This window comes from Neoarius graeffei, chromosome 25 (assembly GCF_027579695.1).
Source record: "Neoarius graeffei isolate fNeoGra1 chromosome 25, fNeoGra1.pri, whole genome shotgun sequence".
Taxonomy (NCBI): domain Eukaryota; kingdom Metazoa; phylum Chordata; class Actinopteri; order Siluriformes; family Ariidae; genus Neoarius; species Neoarius graeffei.
In genome coordinates this window covers 14,915,344-14,933,202 of record NC_083593.1, presented here as the reverse complement: position 1 = coordinate 14,933,202, position 17,859 = coordinate 14,915,344, and the positions used below count along the sequence as shown (strand labels likewise).

The 17,859-nt window shown below is 44.5% G+C and overlaps 1 protein-coding gene across 3 annotated transcripts in view; it reads left to right on the top strand.

Moving 5' to 3' along the window:
• Window positions 1-17,859, top strand: part of LOC132873180 (seizure 6-like protein) — an 81,817-nt gene that overhangs the window by 4,870 nt on the left and 59,088 nt on the right. The window contains exons 2-5 of one of the 3 annotated variants that reach the window (XM_060908489.1): window positions 11,874-12,019; window positions 12,224-12,415; window positions 12,528-12,562; window positions 13,392-13,784. In XM_060908489.1, coding sequence (XP_060764472.1) covers window positions 12,348-12,415; window positions 12,528-12,562; window positions 13,392-13,784 — 496 coding nt within the window. In that variant the 5' untranslated portion in view covers window positions 11,874-12,019; window positions 12,224-12,347. Of the gene's footprint in view, window positions 1-11,873; window positions 12,020-12,223; window positions 12,416-12,527; window positions 12,563-12,895; window positions 13,068-13,391; window positions 13,785-17,859 lie in introns of those variants that run through there. The other 2 variants (XM_060908491.1, XM_060908490.1) reach the window with 2 other exon arrangements.

Genomic DNA, 17,859 nt, shown 5'->3' with positions numbered 1-17,859 from the left:
TAGTCCTGGCCTGTGAAACTAGACTAGTCAAGTGACAGGATATATTCAACACATTATCAGTGAATGGCATAGACTGGCATGGAACAATTGGTAAAAGAATAAAAATCCATGATATGTGAGGTAATACCTGCAGTGTTAGGACTAGGACTGTTTTGGCCTCTAGAGGCCGCTGTTATTTCCTTTTCATGTCGTGTTTATTTTGGCCTCTAGAGGCCGCCACTGTTCCTGTGTTTTGTGTTTGTGTTAATTGCCTAATTATCTTCACCTGTGTCCTTAATTAGTTTGTCTATTTATACCCCCTGAGTTCAGTCCTCTTGTCACGGAGTCTTTGTGCTGTTATGTTTATCTCCAGTTTCCTTTGTACTGTGTTTTTTGATCTTCTTAGCTTTTGTATTTTTGCACTTTGCTTTTCTTTTGGATTTTACTCTTTGGTTTTTTTTTTGTCTTTTGTTTTGCCCTGTATATAGTGTATATAGTTTAAATAAACCTTTTGATTCTTTTTCTACTTCCGCCTCACGCCTCTGCATTTGAGTCATCCCCCTGGTGGCCTAGTGGGGGTTTGCTGGATTATCACACCAACGAACCAGGTTCGAATCCCAGCAAAACCCTAACAGAAAGACTCCGTCATGACCGACTCAGCAGAGGCTGCTTCAACTGTCTACCCGGCCAACCTTCAGGGAATTATGGCAGCTTTGACACGCTTCGGAGCGACCATGGACGCTCATGGACGTACGCTCACCAGCCAACGTGAGGCCCTCGCTCGCCACGAGGAACTGCTTCAGCAAATTGGGAAAACCCTGGCACAGCTGACATCTCTGCCTGCATCTCCTGCTCCTGATCCAGTTCCTGCTCCTGATCCAGCTCCCACTCCTGCTCCAGTGCCTCCTGCAATGCTGCCTTCTTCACCTCGCGAACCCAGCCTTCCTGCACCACAGAGGTATGACGGCAAGCACAGTGAGTGCCGAGAGTTCCTTACCCAGTGTCAACTCACCTTTGAGCTTCAGCCTACCACCTACACTACGGATCGCCGCAAGATTGCCTTTGTGATCACCTTATTAGCTGGTAAGGCGCGAGCCTGGGCTACTGCTATCTGGCAAAGACAGGGACCTGAGTGCTTTGATTTCCAGCTGTTTTCTGAAGAGATGCTTCGGGTCTTCGATCAGGCAGACATCAGTACCGACGCAGCCCGAAAGCTCATGTCCATCCGGCAAGGAGGAAGCGTCGCAGATTACGCCATCTCGTTCCGAACACTCGCAGCAGTAAGTGGATGGAACGAGACTGCCCTGGTGTCAGCCTTCCACCATGGTCTGTCTGACCCCATCAAGGACGGTCTGGCCTCTATTGGATGCCCAAGTGACCTCGAAACCCTCATCTCACATGCTATTCGTCTGGACAACAGGATGAGAGAACGCCACCAAGCCTTGAGCCCCCCCAGCCTCCCTACCTCTACCTGGAGACCGTCTACCTCCTTCAGTGACTGTCCAGAACCCATGCAAGTGGGTCGTACTCGCCTCTCCGCATCTGAGAGGGAGCGCAGAAGGAGGGACAAGTGCTGCATCTACTGTGGCAAGCCTGGTCACTTCCGAGCATCATGTCCCGAACTCTTGGGAAAAGGACCGCCCCGTCCAGCCGAGGGAGGGTTGTGACGGGGCCTACCCTCTCTCCCGGACTCCCTGGCCAAGGAATCTACATCCCGGTCTCCATCTCCTGGGGTGAGTCTGTCCACTCTTGTCAAGCTTTGATAGACTCAGGGGCGGCTGGGAACTTTATGGATATTCACTTCGCCCAAAGCATCAATATTCCGACTGCACCTCTTGAAGTCCCACTGTCTGTGTCTGCCCTCGATGGCCAAGCGTTAGGTGATGGAAGAGTCACCCAAGTTACTTCTCCAGTCTTCCTCCAGTCTCAAGGTCACAAGGAAGAAATATCCCTGCACCTGATTCCTTCACCTGAGTTCCCAGTTATTCTAGGCCTTCCTTGGCTTACTCGCCACAACCCTCGCATAGACTGGGTAACAAGCCAGGTTGTGGAATGGGGCCCTGCATGCCATGCCTCTTGTCTGCTCTCTAGCTCTCCTGTGTCTCCTGCCGAGCCCCCTGATCTCACCGAGTTATCTCAAGTTCCCACAGAGTACTGGGATCTCAAGGAGGTATTCAGCAAGAGCAGGGCCGCCGTTCTTCCTCCGCACCGGGCCTACGACTGTGCCATCGACTTGCTCCCTGGGACTACCCCTCCTCGTGGCAGACTGTTTTCACTCTCTCAGCCAGAACGCAAGGCCATGGAGGAATACCTCAAAGATGCCCTGGTCTCTGGGTTTATTCGACCCTCCACTTCACCTGCTGGAGCCGGCTTCTTCTTTGTCGGCAAGAAGGATGGGGGGCTCCGACCATGTATTGATTACAGGGGCCTGAATAAGATCACTGTGCGCAACCGATATCCCCTTCCGCTGATGTCCACAGCTTTCGACCTGCTCCAAGGCGCCACCGTCTTCACCAAGTTGGACCTACGGAACGCATACCACCTCATCCGTATCCGACAGGGAGACGAGTGGAAGACTGCCTTTAACACCCCGTCTGGGCACTACGAATACCAGGTGATGCCCTTCGGACTCACCAACGCACCAGCTGTTTTTCAGGCCCTAATCAACGACGTCTTAAGGGACATGATTAACCTATACGTTTTTGTCTACCTCGACGACATCCTTATCTTTTCCAAGACCGTGCAGGAGCACCGCCACCATGTCCGCCAGGTTCTCCAGAGGCTGCTACAGAACAATCTGTTCGCCAAGGCCCAGAAATGCGAATTTCATGTTCCCGAGGTCTCCTTTCTGGGATTTATTGTACGGACAGGCCAACTCCAAATGGACCCTGCCAAGACCCTGGCCGTCCGGGACTGGCCTACTCCCAAGTCCGTTAAGGAGGTTCAGCGGTTCTTAGGATTCGCTAACTTCTACCGCAAGTTCATCAGGAACTTCAGTTCTGTGGCAGCACCCATGTCAGACCTCACCAAAGGGACAGGTGGATCTTATGGCTGGTCTCCTCAGGCAGAAAAGGCGTTCAAAGACCTCAAGGACCGCTTCTGCACGGCACCCATTCTGGTTCTCCCGGACACCTCCCAACCATTCATCGTGGAAGTGGACGCCTCGGACAGTGGTGTCGGCGCGGTGCTCTCTCAACGTTCGGAAGGAAAGCTGCACCCCTGCGCTTACTTCTCCCACCGCCTGAGTCCTGCTGAGTCCCGGTACGATGTGGGGGATCGAGAACTGCTAGCGGTCAAACTGGCCCTTGAGGAGTGGAGGCACTGGCTGGAGGGAGCACAACATCCATTCCTGGTTTGGACTGACCACAAGAACCTGGAGTACCTCCAGCAAGCCAAGAGACTGAACCCTCGACAGGCTAGGTGGGCCCTGTTTTTCAGTCGGTTTGACTTCACCCTCTCATACCGCCCCGGCTCCAAGAACACCAAGCCTGACGCACTGTCCAGACTGTTCTCTGCCACTAACAGGGAGAATGAAGTCGGGCCTATTATCCCTGTGTCCCGGATTGTGGCTCCTGTCCGCTGGGGTATTGAGGAGGCTGTCCGACGAGCCCAACGCCAGGACCCCGGTCCTGGGACGGGGCCACCAGGCCTCTTGTACGTCCCACATCAAGCCCGGGCCAAGGTTCTCCAGTGGGGTCACTCTTCCCCTCTCACCGCCCACCCGGGAGCTCGGAGGACCCTGGACTTCCTGAAAAGACGCTTCTGGTGGCCTAACATGGAGAAGGAAGTAAGGTCATTTGTCCTGTCCTGTGAGGTTTGCACCAGAACCAAGAACCCACGACAGCGTCCCCAGGGTCTCCTGCATCCTCTGACCATTCCCCGGCGTCCCTGGTCCCACGTGGCAGTCGACTTTATCACGGGTCTCCCTGAGTCACAAGGTAACACGGTCATTTTGGTCTTAGTTGACAGATTCTCCAAGGCCTGCCGCTTCATACCACTGTGCAAACTCCCCTCTGCTCTTGAAACTGCAAAACTTTTGTTTAATCATGTCTTCCGAGTCTTTGGTCTTCCACAGGACATCGTCTCAGACCGAGGGCCCCAGTTCTCCTCCCGAGTGTGGCACGGGTTCTGCAAGGTCATTGGAGCCACTGCCAGCCTCTCCTCTGGGTTTCACCCACAGTCCAATGGTCAGACGGAGAGGCTCAACCAGGACCTGGAAACCACCCTGCGAGGCCTGGCTATGGATAACCCGACATCGTGGAGCACCTGGCTGCCATGGGCGGAGTACGCCCACAACACCCTGCAGTCATCGGCCACCAAGCTGTCGCCATTCCAGTGCCAATTCGGGTTCCAGCCACCTCTGTTCCCGGACCAGGAGGAGGACGCGGGGGTGCCCTCGGTCAACCAATATGTGAGACGGTGTCGCAAGACCTGGAGCAAGGTCAGGAAGACCCTCATACAGACCTCCAGAACCAACCAGACTCAGGCCAACCGCCATAGAAGACCTGCACACGCTTTCCGCCCTGGGCAGCGTGTTTGGCTGTCCACTAAGGACCTTCCACTGCGGGTGGAGAACCGCAAGCTTGCTCCTCGCTACATTGGCCCCTTCAAGGTGGTGCGCAGGGTGAACCCTGTCTCCTACCGGCTCCAGTTGCCCCGGACTCTGAGGATCAACCCCACTTTCCATGTTTCCCTGTTACGGCCCGTACTGACATCTACGTATGCCCCTGCCCCTAGGAACCCCCCACCCCCCCGCATCTTCCAGGGGCAGACTGTGTTCACTGTGAATCGCCTGCTTGACTCCCGCCGGGTCCGCGGCGGGTTGCAATATCTGGTGGACTGGGAGGGCTATGGTCCTGAGGAGCGCTGCTGGGTTCCTGCTCGGGATGTCCTTGATAAAGAACTATGTCGGGACTTCCATTCGGCCCATCCGGATCGCCCTGGGAACGTCAGGAGACGCTCCTAGAGGGGGGGGTCCTGTTAGGACTAGGACTGTTTTGGCCTCTAGAGGCCGCTGTTATTTCCTTTTCATGTCGTGTTTATTTTGGCCTCTAGAGGCCGCCACTGTTCCTGTGTTTTGTGTTTGTGTTAATTGCCTAATTATCTTCACCTGTGTCCTTAATTAGTTTGTCTATTTATACCCCCTGAGTTCAGTCCTCTTGTCACGGAGTCTTTGTGCTGTTATGTTTATCTCCAGTTTCCTTTGTACTGTGTTTTTTGATCTTCTTAGCTTTTGTATTTTTGCACTTTGCTTTTCTTTTGGATTTTACTCTTTGGTTTTTTTTTTGTCTTTTGTTTTGCCCTGTATATAGTGTATATAGTTTAAATAAACCTTTTGATTCTTTTTCTACTTCCGCCTCACGCCTCTGCATTTGAGTCATCCCCCTGGTGGCCTAGTGGGGGTTTGCTGGATTATCACACCAACGAACCAGGTTCGAATCCCAGCAAAACCCTAACATGCAGGTTGTGTGATTACAAAAGGGCCAGGGTCACTGGTTTATCCCATAATTGTGATTTCACATTTTTATCATATTTGGTGGCATTTCCACACTTGCTATTTTGGATCCAGTGACATGAAGTGAAATTCACTTGCAGACCAAGTAGCCCTAGTTGATTCATTTGCTGAACAACTTTGAAGCAAATTTGTGAGTGGACATGTCAGTACATCCGTGCAGTTGTACTAATGTAAGCTGAATTCAGTATTTCTACTGAGCTGTCACAGTGCTTTTATCAGCAGTCCCTGGCTCTAGTGACAACCTGTCTGTTCTGAACTCTGTAAAACTCGCTCAGCTATAATTTGTCCTTCTCCTCTCATCACAACACTCCTGTTCAGCTTCCTGATCTCTCCTTGTTTTTCATATGCATGTCCTGTTTCAGAAGAGAGAGAGAAAAACAAGCACTGGCTTTGTCTTTATTTGTGAATCATAGAGTGACTAGTGTAGATTTGTTGTTCATGGTCCAAATATTTTATCATTGCAGTCCTTCAAACATCAAACTCAAGATGACAACAAATGCTGGTTTAAATCCTAAGACAGTTTTTATTTTCAGTAGACATGAACAGGGTACCATTCTCTTAATGCATTTTTTGTAATACAGTGGTGCTTGAAAGTTTGTGAACCCTTTAGAATTTTCTATATTTCTGCATAAATATGACCTAAAACATCATCAGATTTTCTCACAAGTCCTAAAAGTAGATAAAGAGAACCCAGTTAAACAAATGAGACAAAAATATTATACTTGGTCATTTATTTATTATTGAGGGAAATGATCCAATATTACATATCTGTGAGTGGCAAAAGTATGTGAACCTTTGCTTTCAGTATCTGGTGTGACCCCCTTGTGCAGCAATAACTGCAACTAAATGTTTGCGGTAACTGTTGATCAGTCCTGCACACCGGCTTGGAGGAATTTTAGCCCATTCCTCCATACAGAACAGCTTCAACTCTGGGATGTTGGTGGGTTTCCTCACATGAACTGCTCGCTTCAGGTCTTTCCACAACATTTCGATTGGATTAAAATCAGGACTTTGACTTGGCCATTCCAAAACATTAACTTTTATTCTTCTTTAACCATTCTTTGGTCGAACGACTTGTGTGCTTAGGGTCGTTGTCTTGCTGCATGACCCACCTTCTCTTGAGATTCAGTTCATGCACTGTAAAACATTTCAAATTGGTTTAACTTGGAAATGCAAGTTCACCTGCTGCCTTGAAAATGCAAATTAACTCAATTTGATGATTATCTTTGTTTCGACTCAGAAAAAGTCTCAATTAGTCAAGACAACTAAGTAATTCAAGTCTACACTTTGAAAACTTGCACAGATTAGTTCAAATTAAAACACTTTTCAGAGCTCATTGAGTTAAAGAGAAAAAGTAAGCAGACATAACTAAACAAGGCTGAAATGTTTTACAGTGTGGACAGATGTCCTGACATTTTCCTTTAGAATTCGCTGGTATAATTCAGAATTCATTGTTCCATCAATGATGGCAAGCTGTCCTGGCCCAGATGCAGCAAAACACGATACTACCACCACCATGTTTCACAGATGGGATAAGGTTCTTATTCTGGAATGCAGTGTTTTCCTTTCTTCAAACATAACACTTCTCATTTAAACCAAAAAGTTCTATTTTGGTCTCATCCATCCACAAAACATTTTTCCAATAGCCTTCTGGCTTGTCTACCTGATCTTTAGCAAATTGGAGACGAGCAGCAATGTTCTTTTTGGAGAGCAGTAGCTTTCTCCTTGCAACCCTGCCATGCACACCATTGTTGTTCAATGTTCTCCTGATGGTGGACTCATGAACATCAACATTAGCCAACGTGAGAGAGGCCTTCAGTTGCTTAGAAGTTACCCTGGGGTCGTTTGTGACCTCACCGACTATTACACGCCTTGCTCTTGGAGTGATCTTTGTTGGTCGACCACTCCTGGGGAGGGTAATGATGGTCTTGAATTTCCTCCATTTGTACACAATCTGTCTGACTGTGGATTGGTGGAGTCCAAACTCTTTAGAGATGGTTTTGTAACCTTTTCCAGCCTGAAGAGCATCAACAACGCTTTTTCTGAGGTCCTCAGAAATCTCCTTTGTTCGTGCCATGATACACTTCCACAAACGTGTTGTGAAGATCAGACTTTGATAGATCCCTGTTCTTTAAATAAAACAGGGTGCCCACTCACACCTGATTGTCATCCCATTGATTGAAAACACCTGCCTCTAATTTCACCTTCAAATTAACCGCTAATCCTAGAGGTTCACATACTTTTGCCACTCACAGATATGTAATATTGGATCATTTCCCTCAATAATAAATAAATGACCAAGTATAATATTTTTGTCTCATTTGTTTAACTGGGTTCTCTTTATCTACTTTTAGGACTTGTGTGAAAATCTGATGATGTTTTAGGTCATATTTATGCAGAAATATAGAAAATTCTAAAGGGTTCACAAACTTTCAAGCACCACTGTAGGTGACATAGTTGGAGTTGTCTATTTTTTTTAAAGATGCAAACAAATTTAAAAGATTATTAAACTCAAAACCCAAAAGTTTTTCAGCTCCTAACACTTCCTCAGCATGGTTACCTTTTGATAACTGAGTAGCTCTCAGATTTTGTAGCTTCTTTGAAATTATGGTCTGCTGTTGTTCTTTAAAATAAACACAGAATGTGCTTTATATCTGGGGTTCCCTGAGAGAGAGAGAGAGAGAGAGAGAGAGAGAGAGAAAGCACGTACAATCCAAGACCCCAAAATGATTTTCCTTCAGTACCACATACAGTAGCTCTTGATTCCTTGAAATGGTTCCCATAATCACTGTAGATGGGTGAGGGTTCATCTGATATGAGTGTTTTGGATTTGTTTTAGTATGAAAGAAAAAGAGACAGAAAGGTAAAAGGCTCCTTAATTAATCTTTTTTTAATTATAAGTTTTTTAGATGGTAAAAGTTAGATGCTGATAAAAATTAACTTCATTTGGATTTAGCAGAACATGAACTTGAATTCATGATGCTTGAAGAATGGAAAAAAAATCACTCGAAATGAATTTGAATGCATTCTGTTTGAATTTACCTCTTTGAATTATAAGCCTTGAAAATCCAAGTGCCCCCCCCCCCCCCCCCCCCCCCCCCCCCCCCTTGTGCATTTCCTTGTTGGGCACTAATAGTATTACAGAAATTGTAATAGCAAATTAACACATCCTGAGTATGCCTTAGGTATCTATTTTCAATTAATTAAAAAGTTATAAAGGTACAACAATCAAAACTGTTGTAGAGCTGTACACTCACCATCCATTTTGATAGGAACACCTGTACACCTACTCATTTATGGTGTCTTGCAAAAGCATTCACAAACAATAATTAAGATGAAAAAACAGAAATTTGGAGTGTGCATGGGTATTCACCCCACCAGAGTCAATACTTTGTAGAGCCACCTTTTGCTGCAGTTACAGCTGCAAGTCTTTTGGGGTATGTCTCTATTAGTTTTAGCACATCTAGCCCCTGGGATTTTTGTCCATTCCTCAAGGCAAAACTGCTCCAACTCCTTCAAATTAGATGGGGTGCGTTGGTGTACAGCAATCTTCAAGTTATGCCACAGATTCTCAATTGGATTGAGGTCTGGGCTTTGACTAGGCCATTCCAAGACATTTAAATGTTCCCTTTAAACCACTCCAGTGTAGCTTTAGCAGTATCTTTAAGGTCATTGTCCTGCTGGAATGTGAACCTTCATCCCAGTCTCAAACATCTGGCTGGCTCAAACAGGTTTCCCTCCAGAATTTCCCTGTATTTAGTGCCATCCTTCCTTCAGCTCTGAGCAGCTTTCTTGTCCCTGAAGATGAAAAATATCCCCACAGCATGATGCTGCCACCACCATGTTTCATTGTAGGAATGGTGTTCTCAGAGTGTTGGATTTGCGCCACACGTGGCATTTCCCATGATGGCCAAAAAAGTTCAGTTTTAGTCTCATCTGTCCAGAGAATCTTTTTCCTTGTGTTTGGGGAGTCTGCCACATGCTATTGGACAAACTCCAAACGTGTTTTCTTAAGCAATGACTTTTTTCTGGCCACTCTTCCATAAAGCCCCACTCTGTGGAGTGTACGGCTTAAATTGGTCCTATGGACAGATACTCCCATCTCCGCTGTGGATCTTTGCAGCTCCTTCAGTGTTATCTTTGGTGTCTTTCTTGCATCTCTGATTAATGCCCTCCTTGCCCGGTCTGTGAGTTTTGGTGGGTGGCCTTCTCATGTCAGGTTTGTAGTGGTGCCATATTCTTTCCATTTTGCTATAATGGATTTAATGGTGCTCCCTGGGATATTCAAAGTTTGGGATATTTTTTATAACCCAACCCTGATCTATACTTCTTCACAACTTTGTCTCTGACCTGTTTGGAGGCTCCTTGGTTTTCATGTTGCTTGCTTAGTAGTGTTGCAGAGTCAGGGTCCTTCCAGAACAGATTGATTTAATCAGACATCATGTGACAGATCATGTGACACTTTGACACATATGAAGTGAATTGGTTGGACCAGCCCTTATTTAGGGGTTTCATATGAAAGGGGGTGAATACCTATGCACACTCCAGATGTCTGTTTTTTCATCTTAATTATTGTTTGTGTCACAATAAAACAACAATTTGCACCTTTAAAGTGGTAGGCATGTTGTGTAAATCAAATGGTGTTAATCCCCCAAAAATCCATTTTAATTCCAGCTTGTAATGCAGCAAAACAGGACAAACACCAAGGGGGATGAATACTTTTGCAAGACACTGTAAGCCATCAATCCTCCTTATTTCCTGCTGTGGAACATTTAATGCCTCAGGCCATATCAAAAGTAGCCTACAAAGTGTGGAATATGGCTGAATAAAGTTTGCAAGAATGTTTGTTTTTCTGGGTGGTGAAACTGCATGCAAAGCAAAAAATCTTAAGCTTACGTGGAATGCTTCCTGGTGAAGCTTCTGTGTGAATCTGGGGGTCAGCAGCACGTTGAATGTGGATGTTTGTTTGCTGGAGTTGTGTGTTTGGCCCACAAGTGGGCAGAGGTGGACAAAGTACCCAACTTCATTACTTAAGTCAAAGTACAGATTCCACTGGTCAAATGTTACTCCGATACAAGTGAAAGTTGTCCAGTCAAATTTTTACTTAAGTTACAGTACTGAAGTACTTGCTTTTAAAAATACTTAAGTATTAAAAGTACATTTTCTGTCAATGCATTGTTGTATTATTGCCACAATGTTTACAATACCCAATGCCTCTGAAGCAACCTACTAGATTTACAGAATGAATGCATGCTGTGCCATCATGGTGGTTTAACATTAAGCTAGCTAGTCAATGAAGCGCCACCTGACACGCTAGCAAACTCTTTTCAAACCCGAAATCATATTGGGTAGCTAACGTTTCTAGAAAAGAAAGATTTCTACATTCTGTTTATTTGGCAAGATTATGCTAAAACATATTTCTGAAAGGACTTCAGATAAGTTAATGTTATTCATGTTAGCATAACTTAATTTTTACATGCTAACTAACAGTGTTCAAGTTAACTAGCTATGTATAAACATTAGCCGTGGACAAGGCGATGGCAACTTGGTGGGCAAATCCATAGAAAGTCATTTGACTAACCAGACTGCATAGCTATTGCAACGTTATCACTAGCTCTAAAAGCACAGACAACTTCATTGCAAGCTTTCTCTTGGAATAAAACATTTATATACCTCAATATACTTCCGCAGGTGGGACGGCGAGTTTTTGTAGGCTGTGATGTGGTTCATTTTAGGCAATCAAAGCAAACATTTAAAATGAAATGAATCTTTAATCCGTACAGAAAACTGAAACATGGGTTCTTGGTATGGCCATGGGTGCGTGCATTCCCCACCCACCCATTACCCACTAATTGGACAGGATCATGTTATTATGGTTATACAGTGCCAGCTTTAAGATATACCCTAGACCCCAGAAATTCTAGAAATAGACGTGGCCTGCTTGGTAATGCTGAAGTCACAGTCAATCCAACCCAGCGCTTCTTTGCGGCCTTAATTCCACAGTAAGGTGTGACTGTAGCCCTAAATGAGATTAGTCATTTTACATACCATGGAATATATTTTTAATGACACAGCTCAGGCCTTCACTCAAATATCCTCAGAATTTTGGGCAGTCCATAAAATGTCTATTCCAAATTGAATGGCACTAGATATTATGTTAGCAGAAAAGGGGGATGCTTGTGTAGTTATTGGCAAGGAATGTTACACATTAATTCCAAACACCCCGGTAAACATTTCCTCTGTAGTTACAGACAGGTTCAGTCCCTGAAGGAAGGAGATTAGACTTTGAATTCATGGCTGTCATCTTGGGGTGGACCATGGTTTTCCATGATAGTTCCAATTGCCATGCCAGTCATTCTTCTTCTGTCGTTTTTCACAGTTGCTACAGCTATAATGAAGACCTACATCTCTGGCTGCCTTCAAATGACCACTTCATTCCACTCTTGGGCACTTCATTCACAAACTACATAATTTCACACTCATGCAGATCACTATTTTGATTTGTAGATCCTAACATTCCTACACGTGAGTAGAACTCAGCCTCACTATTCATCTCAGCAACTTTAGTTGCTTGTTGTTTTCATATTTATCCATTATGCATGTTTATTATACAGTCATTGCATTTTCATTTATTCCCCTATATAACGTTTATATTCTGATCATAACCTCCTGGGAACCAAGAAAAAAATGTGTCTCTCAATGTCTCTTTTGTTGTGATTTCCTTACTAGGAATTTCCCAGCAACCCTCCTAGTCACATGATATATCATTGGAAAGCCCAGGATGTACTCTTTCCAAGACACCAGGATTCAAGTGAATAGCTTGAAAGAATAAGCGGGTGTGCACGTAAAACAAATGTCAACTACAGAGGACACAAGTCTATGCGTTAGTTCTCAGGAGGATATACAGTATACAGATCATATGTAACCACCAATATACTCATTCTTTTGTTTTTTTGTTTTGATTGTTAATTACTTAATTAATCAAGAAGGGGGGAGTGACAAATGGTTAAGCCTTAAATCTTTATTATTTCAGGCCTGGCGTAATTTTCTGCCTGATGGAGAAAAATGGTATGTGTGTGTGCCCACAGTAACATCTTTATCTTTGTTATGGTTTAAATGTGATGAGAGAGGTTTTTTTTTTGTTATGAGAAGCCAGAGAGTATGAGTGAGAGTGTTTTTTTGCACTCAGGGAGAATGTCTCCAGCACCCAGAGGACATCGGTGTACTTGAATGAAGCTTCTTGAATAAAATCTTTCTCTCTACATTTTGCACCTGCTTGCATCTTTATTGAAGAGAAAAAGAGAATTTGCTTCAAAATCTACCAAGCATAACAGTGGAAGCTAATACCATTTGTGCATTTCTCTCCCTCTGTGTCTTGGTCTGTGCATTTCTCCCCACAAGTGTGTCATTTCTCCAGCACACTCTATTGTGCTTTGAGGAGGCTCCGGAAAGATCTGAATGCGAGAGAGAGAGAGAGAGAGAGAGAGAGAGAGAGAATCATTATAACTGTCTTGGCTGGACAGCGGTTCTCAGCAGACCCAAAATAGTTCTATGAAGGCTTGGATGACCCCTGGTAAAATCCTCTTATTCATTTTTTGTCTAACTCAGTGGCATACTCACTGTATTGGGACAGCTTCCCACAGAAGACCGATTTCCATTTTTGTACAAGACATTACTGTCACTGTGGAAATGGTGAAATTAGACAAGTCAGTATTACAGAGGCAAATAATTATTGTGCCTTGAGAACCATGGTGCAACAGAAAATGGTGCAACAAAAATTTGAAATTACCATGTATGTGTTAATCACCTCCAACCATCCCTCCCCCCCACTCTCTCTCTCTCTCTCTCTCTCTCTCTCTCTCTCTCTCTCTCTCTCTCTCTTTCTCTCTCTCTCTAGATGAGGCTGTTCAAACTACACCGCTGTCCTCTCATGCAGTGTTCCAGGGTGCAACTCCTAGAGAAAGCCAAGATCAAGATCTAATAAGGCCTCAGAAAGGGGTGGAAATCCCCACAGGTCTGCTCCCTGTGCTTGAGAAGGACAATGACTTTGGACATAAGGATGAAACACTGCCTCCTGAGCAGCAACACCTCTTAAGAAAGATGCTGCTTGGTCACATCAAAGCTTTGCATCCAACTTGGTCTCCAGTAGAAGCTCCTGAAGCTTCTGCTCCACTTAATACTTCTAATCCTACCACCATGACACAGGCTGCTAGTGAAACCAGGCCATCACTCACTTCATTAATCAACACAACCATGGAGATGGAAGCAGAGCCAGACACGCTCCCTTCTAGTAGGTGCAAAACTTCAGAGCAGGTTATAATGAGGATACATTCAAGTGTTGAAACATCTAAGTCAGCGACTTTCCAAAAATTGTTCTGGGTGGGGTGGGTTTCTCGAAAGCCTCTTAAGTCAAGTTTATTTGTATAGCAATTTTTACAACAGACATTGTTGCAAAGCAGCTTTACAGAAAATTAAAGACTTTAAACACATGATCTAATGTTATCCCTAATAAATTGATAACAGATCGCATGATTATAAATAACTTGCTTCTATAATTGTGTCCAGTATAATCACAAAGTACAACTGTGCAACCAGGAAATTCGTTATAGTTTAGCATGAAGTCTATTTTGTTGAAGTTAACATTGAGTGTCTTTAACTTCCTGCTGAGAACCATCTTTAAACTAACATGGTTTTCCCGAACACCATCATAGACAAAGTAGTACTTTAGTTCACTATTGACTTATGATGGACCTGGATCACTCTTTCACAACAAAGAGTGTCTCGCTTGCAGCCGAATGCAGAGAATGAGCATGTGCCTCCAAGGGACACTCACAATCAATGGGGGGAAACTGGTGTCGAATATGTTGCTGGTATTAAATTATTTTTCTTGTACATTGCAAGTACATTAAATTAATTAATTATTTCAATATGTTATGTATGGATATCGTAATGGCACATTGATATCACCACGTTTCATTAAATTTAACTCAATTAGGCAAGTGATTTTCTAATTTACTGTGATTAAATTAGATAAATTGCTGCACCTGTAACATTGTATATATAAGGGCAAAACATTGCCAACTTGGCATTGTGGAGAACAGTTGAAATAATCATGGCTGCACTCCAGCGAGTCCACGCCGAAGCTCCACTTGTCTTGACAGCATGTCTAGTTTTGCCCATTGAAGGCCCATCTACTCTTGATGGTGCTGCTCTATTTGGTCATGCAGGTCTCAGAGCAACTGGAGCTGCTCCTTCTCAATGAGGCCAAGTTTACATTAGACCGTATCTGTCTCGTTTTCTTCACGGATGCACTGTCCGTTTACATTAAAATGCCGGGAAACGGGAATCCGCCAGGGTCCACGTATTCAATCCAGATCGTGTCTGGTCCGGTGCTGTGTAAACATTGAGAATACGCGGATACGCTGTGCTGAGCTCTAGCTGGCGTCGTCATTGGACAACGTCACTGTGACATCCACCTTCCTGATTCGCTGGCATTGGTCATGTGACGCGACTGCTGAAAAACGGCGCGGACTTCCGCCTTGTATCACCTTTCATTAAAGAGTATAAAAGTATGAAAATACTGCAAATACTGATGCAAATACTGCCCATTGTGTAGTTATGATTGTCTTTAGGCTTGCCATCCTTCCACTTGCAAGTGGTAAGTGATGCGCATGCCCGACATGCACTGGGATCACACACACAGTGTCTCAGTCCCGAATCACTGCTCGTGCACTTCACTCGCGCGCTCTGTGAGCTGCGCAGGGCCGGAGTGCGCACCCTCCAGAGGGCACTCGCTGTTCAGGGCGGAGTGATTTGGAGCGCAGGATGCCTGCGGAGCCGAGCGTATCCGTGTATTGGCGTTGCTGTGTGCACGCGAATCGTGTATTGGCGTTGCTGTGTGCACGCTAATCGTTTTAAAAACGTTAATCTGATGATCCGCTGATACGGTCTAATGTAAACCCCACCTGAGTGCGTTTACATGCACATAGAGAAAATCGAATTTCTGCCGTTGCTCGACTGAAATCGAAGTTCTAAATGCCATGGAAACACCTTAGCTAGGCTGAAATTGAACCAAACTTGATTTCTCATAATCGAGCTACACGACCTAGATTATGCGATTTTTGCCGAGCTACTTAGTGCATGTATACCCGATCGAGCTACGTAGTCGAGCTACTTACTTCAGCACTGCCCCTTCCGGAAGTGACGAGTGATGAGACCACAAGCGGGAAACACGACAGCCTCGGTTGGCATGACAACAGTAGTAGTGAGCAGCAGAAGAGGTCAGGAGGAACAAACGAAGAAGAGAAAATGGCGAGCAGAAACGTGCACTTCTGGAGCAATGAGGAGACAGAGTTCATGCTCATTCAGCTTAAGGAGTTGAATATATTAAAATTCATGGACGGGAGAAAAACGCGCAATGGAGAACACGGAACTGATAACTTTGTTTACACTCTTGAATAGCTCTTCTTCATGACGACAACCGGAAGTGTACCAACACGATGGGGCGTGTAGCGTCACCTGTGGCTCGGGTGCACAATGTACCTCACACAATAGCTCGATTTGCTTGTGTGCATGTAGGATTGGATTTCTCTGGCACCCCTGCTGGGACCCTTTGCTCGATTACCGACAGCAGCTCGATTTGGATGTGCATGTAAACGTACTAAATGTTGAGCAGCTCCCGGCTGCACTGACACTTTCGGCCAGGTCAGCTGAACGGGTCCAGGGATGAGGAGGCAGCGGGGCCATGAGAGGTGGGGAGGCACTGCGGTCTGTGGACGCAGGTGATGGGATACAGTCATGTGACAAAATAAGTATATCCCATGAAAATTGTACACTTTTCTCAACATATTTAAACAAGCAAACATTTCCCTCTCTTTGATACAATGCCGAGAGATAAAGGTGATCTACTCCAACAAATGACACATAAAATCGACATTTTGTAGTCATTCATAATTTAAATAATAATTACAACCCCATTTCCAGAAAAGTTGGGATAAAATGCAATAAAAACAAAAATATGTAAATTGTTAATTCATGTGAACCTTTATATTTAACTGACAAGTACAAAGAAAAGATTAATTTCACTGACCAACTTAATGATATTTTGTAAATATAAGCAAAGTTAGAATTTGATGCCTGCAACACACTCAAAAAAGTTCATAGGATATTCAAGGAACAACATTTTGGAAGATTTCACAATAAGCAGGTTAATTGTGATCATGATTGGGTATAAAAGGAGCATGCACCAAAGGCTCAGTCTTTGCAAGCAAAGATGGGTTGTGACTCACTCCTTTGTGCCAAAATTTGTACATCGGATTAGACCAGGGGTTCTCAACCTTTTCTGCTTTGAGGCCTACCTGTTCATACTTGCAACAAGTCGGGGACCATTAAAAAGCATCCCCAATTATTTTGGCTCATCTATTCTATTAGAATCTAATAATCTATTGTAAAGTATGTTAATGGGATTCAACATCACTCCCTGTTACAGATGGGAGCCCAGGAATTAAATAAATGCAATCAAACAAACTGTTTTTAATTGTAGGTATTGTATTTAAAACTGTATGGCTGTGCTAGAAGCCAATATAAAGCCATGCATGCAGGGCATTCTCAGTCAAAAGGGATTAATGATCCAAAAGTGGAGACTGGTTGATTAACACAATAACTTATTACCATGTTTGTGTACAGCAAACAAGCAAGTTATTAAAACCAAAAAGTACACTCAAAAGAAGTGGATATGAAACCACTCAATGGGATCGATCCTTGCACACATTAACAAAAAAGGATTTTTTCCTACGTATGAGTTGGAAAATTATCCATCCATTGAGTTCCCCGAAATCTCAAATTACCTGGTGCTGCAGACATCGTTCTACACGGACACACAGATGAAAACCTGGAAGAGCATGGAGGCATACAACTTTTTATATGTAGCTGGGTTAAAGTTCTAGGAAGCCAGACACTACAAGGTAGATGGCGGTAGACAGATCTAAGTGCAGGAAGAGTGTTTATTAGCAGGCATGATATTTACAAAAATTAAAGCAAAACAGAAAGCAGAATCATAAAGCAGAGTATTTAAAACAGTGTTATAAACATGGCTAGAAACAAATGTGATGGTGATGATGATAATACTTTGCAAAGTCTCTGTGAAAACAGCGTCCGTATCTGTGCATGCTGATTGCACTCAAATCAGTGTCTGGTGTTTCCCATAATGACCGGGTCCCAAGAGTGCACACAACATGCTCTGTGAGCGCACAGGGCTGCTCGAGCTGCACTAGACTCAAGCACGCAAAGGCATGACAGTCAAGTGTTCGCGTGCCGTGTGACCACAACTTTTAGCTTGTTTATATCGCCATGCATCGCCACCAGAA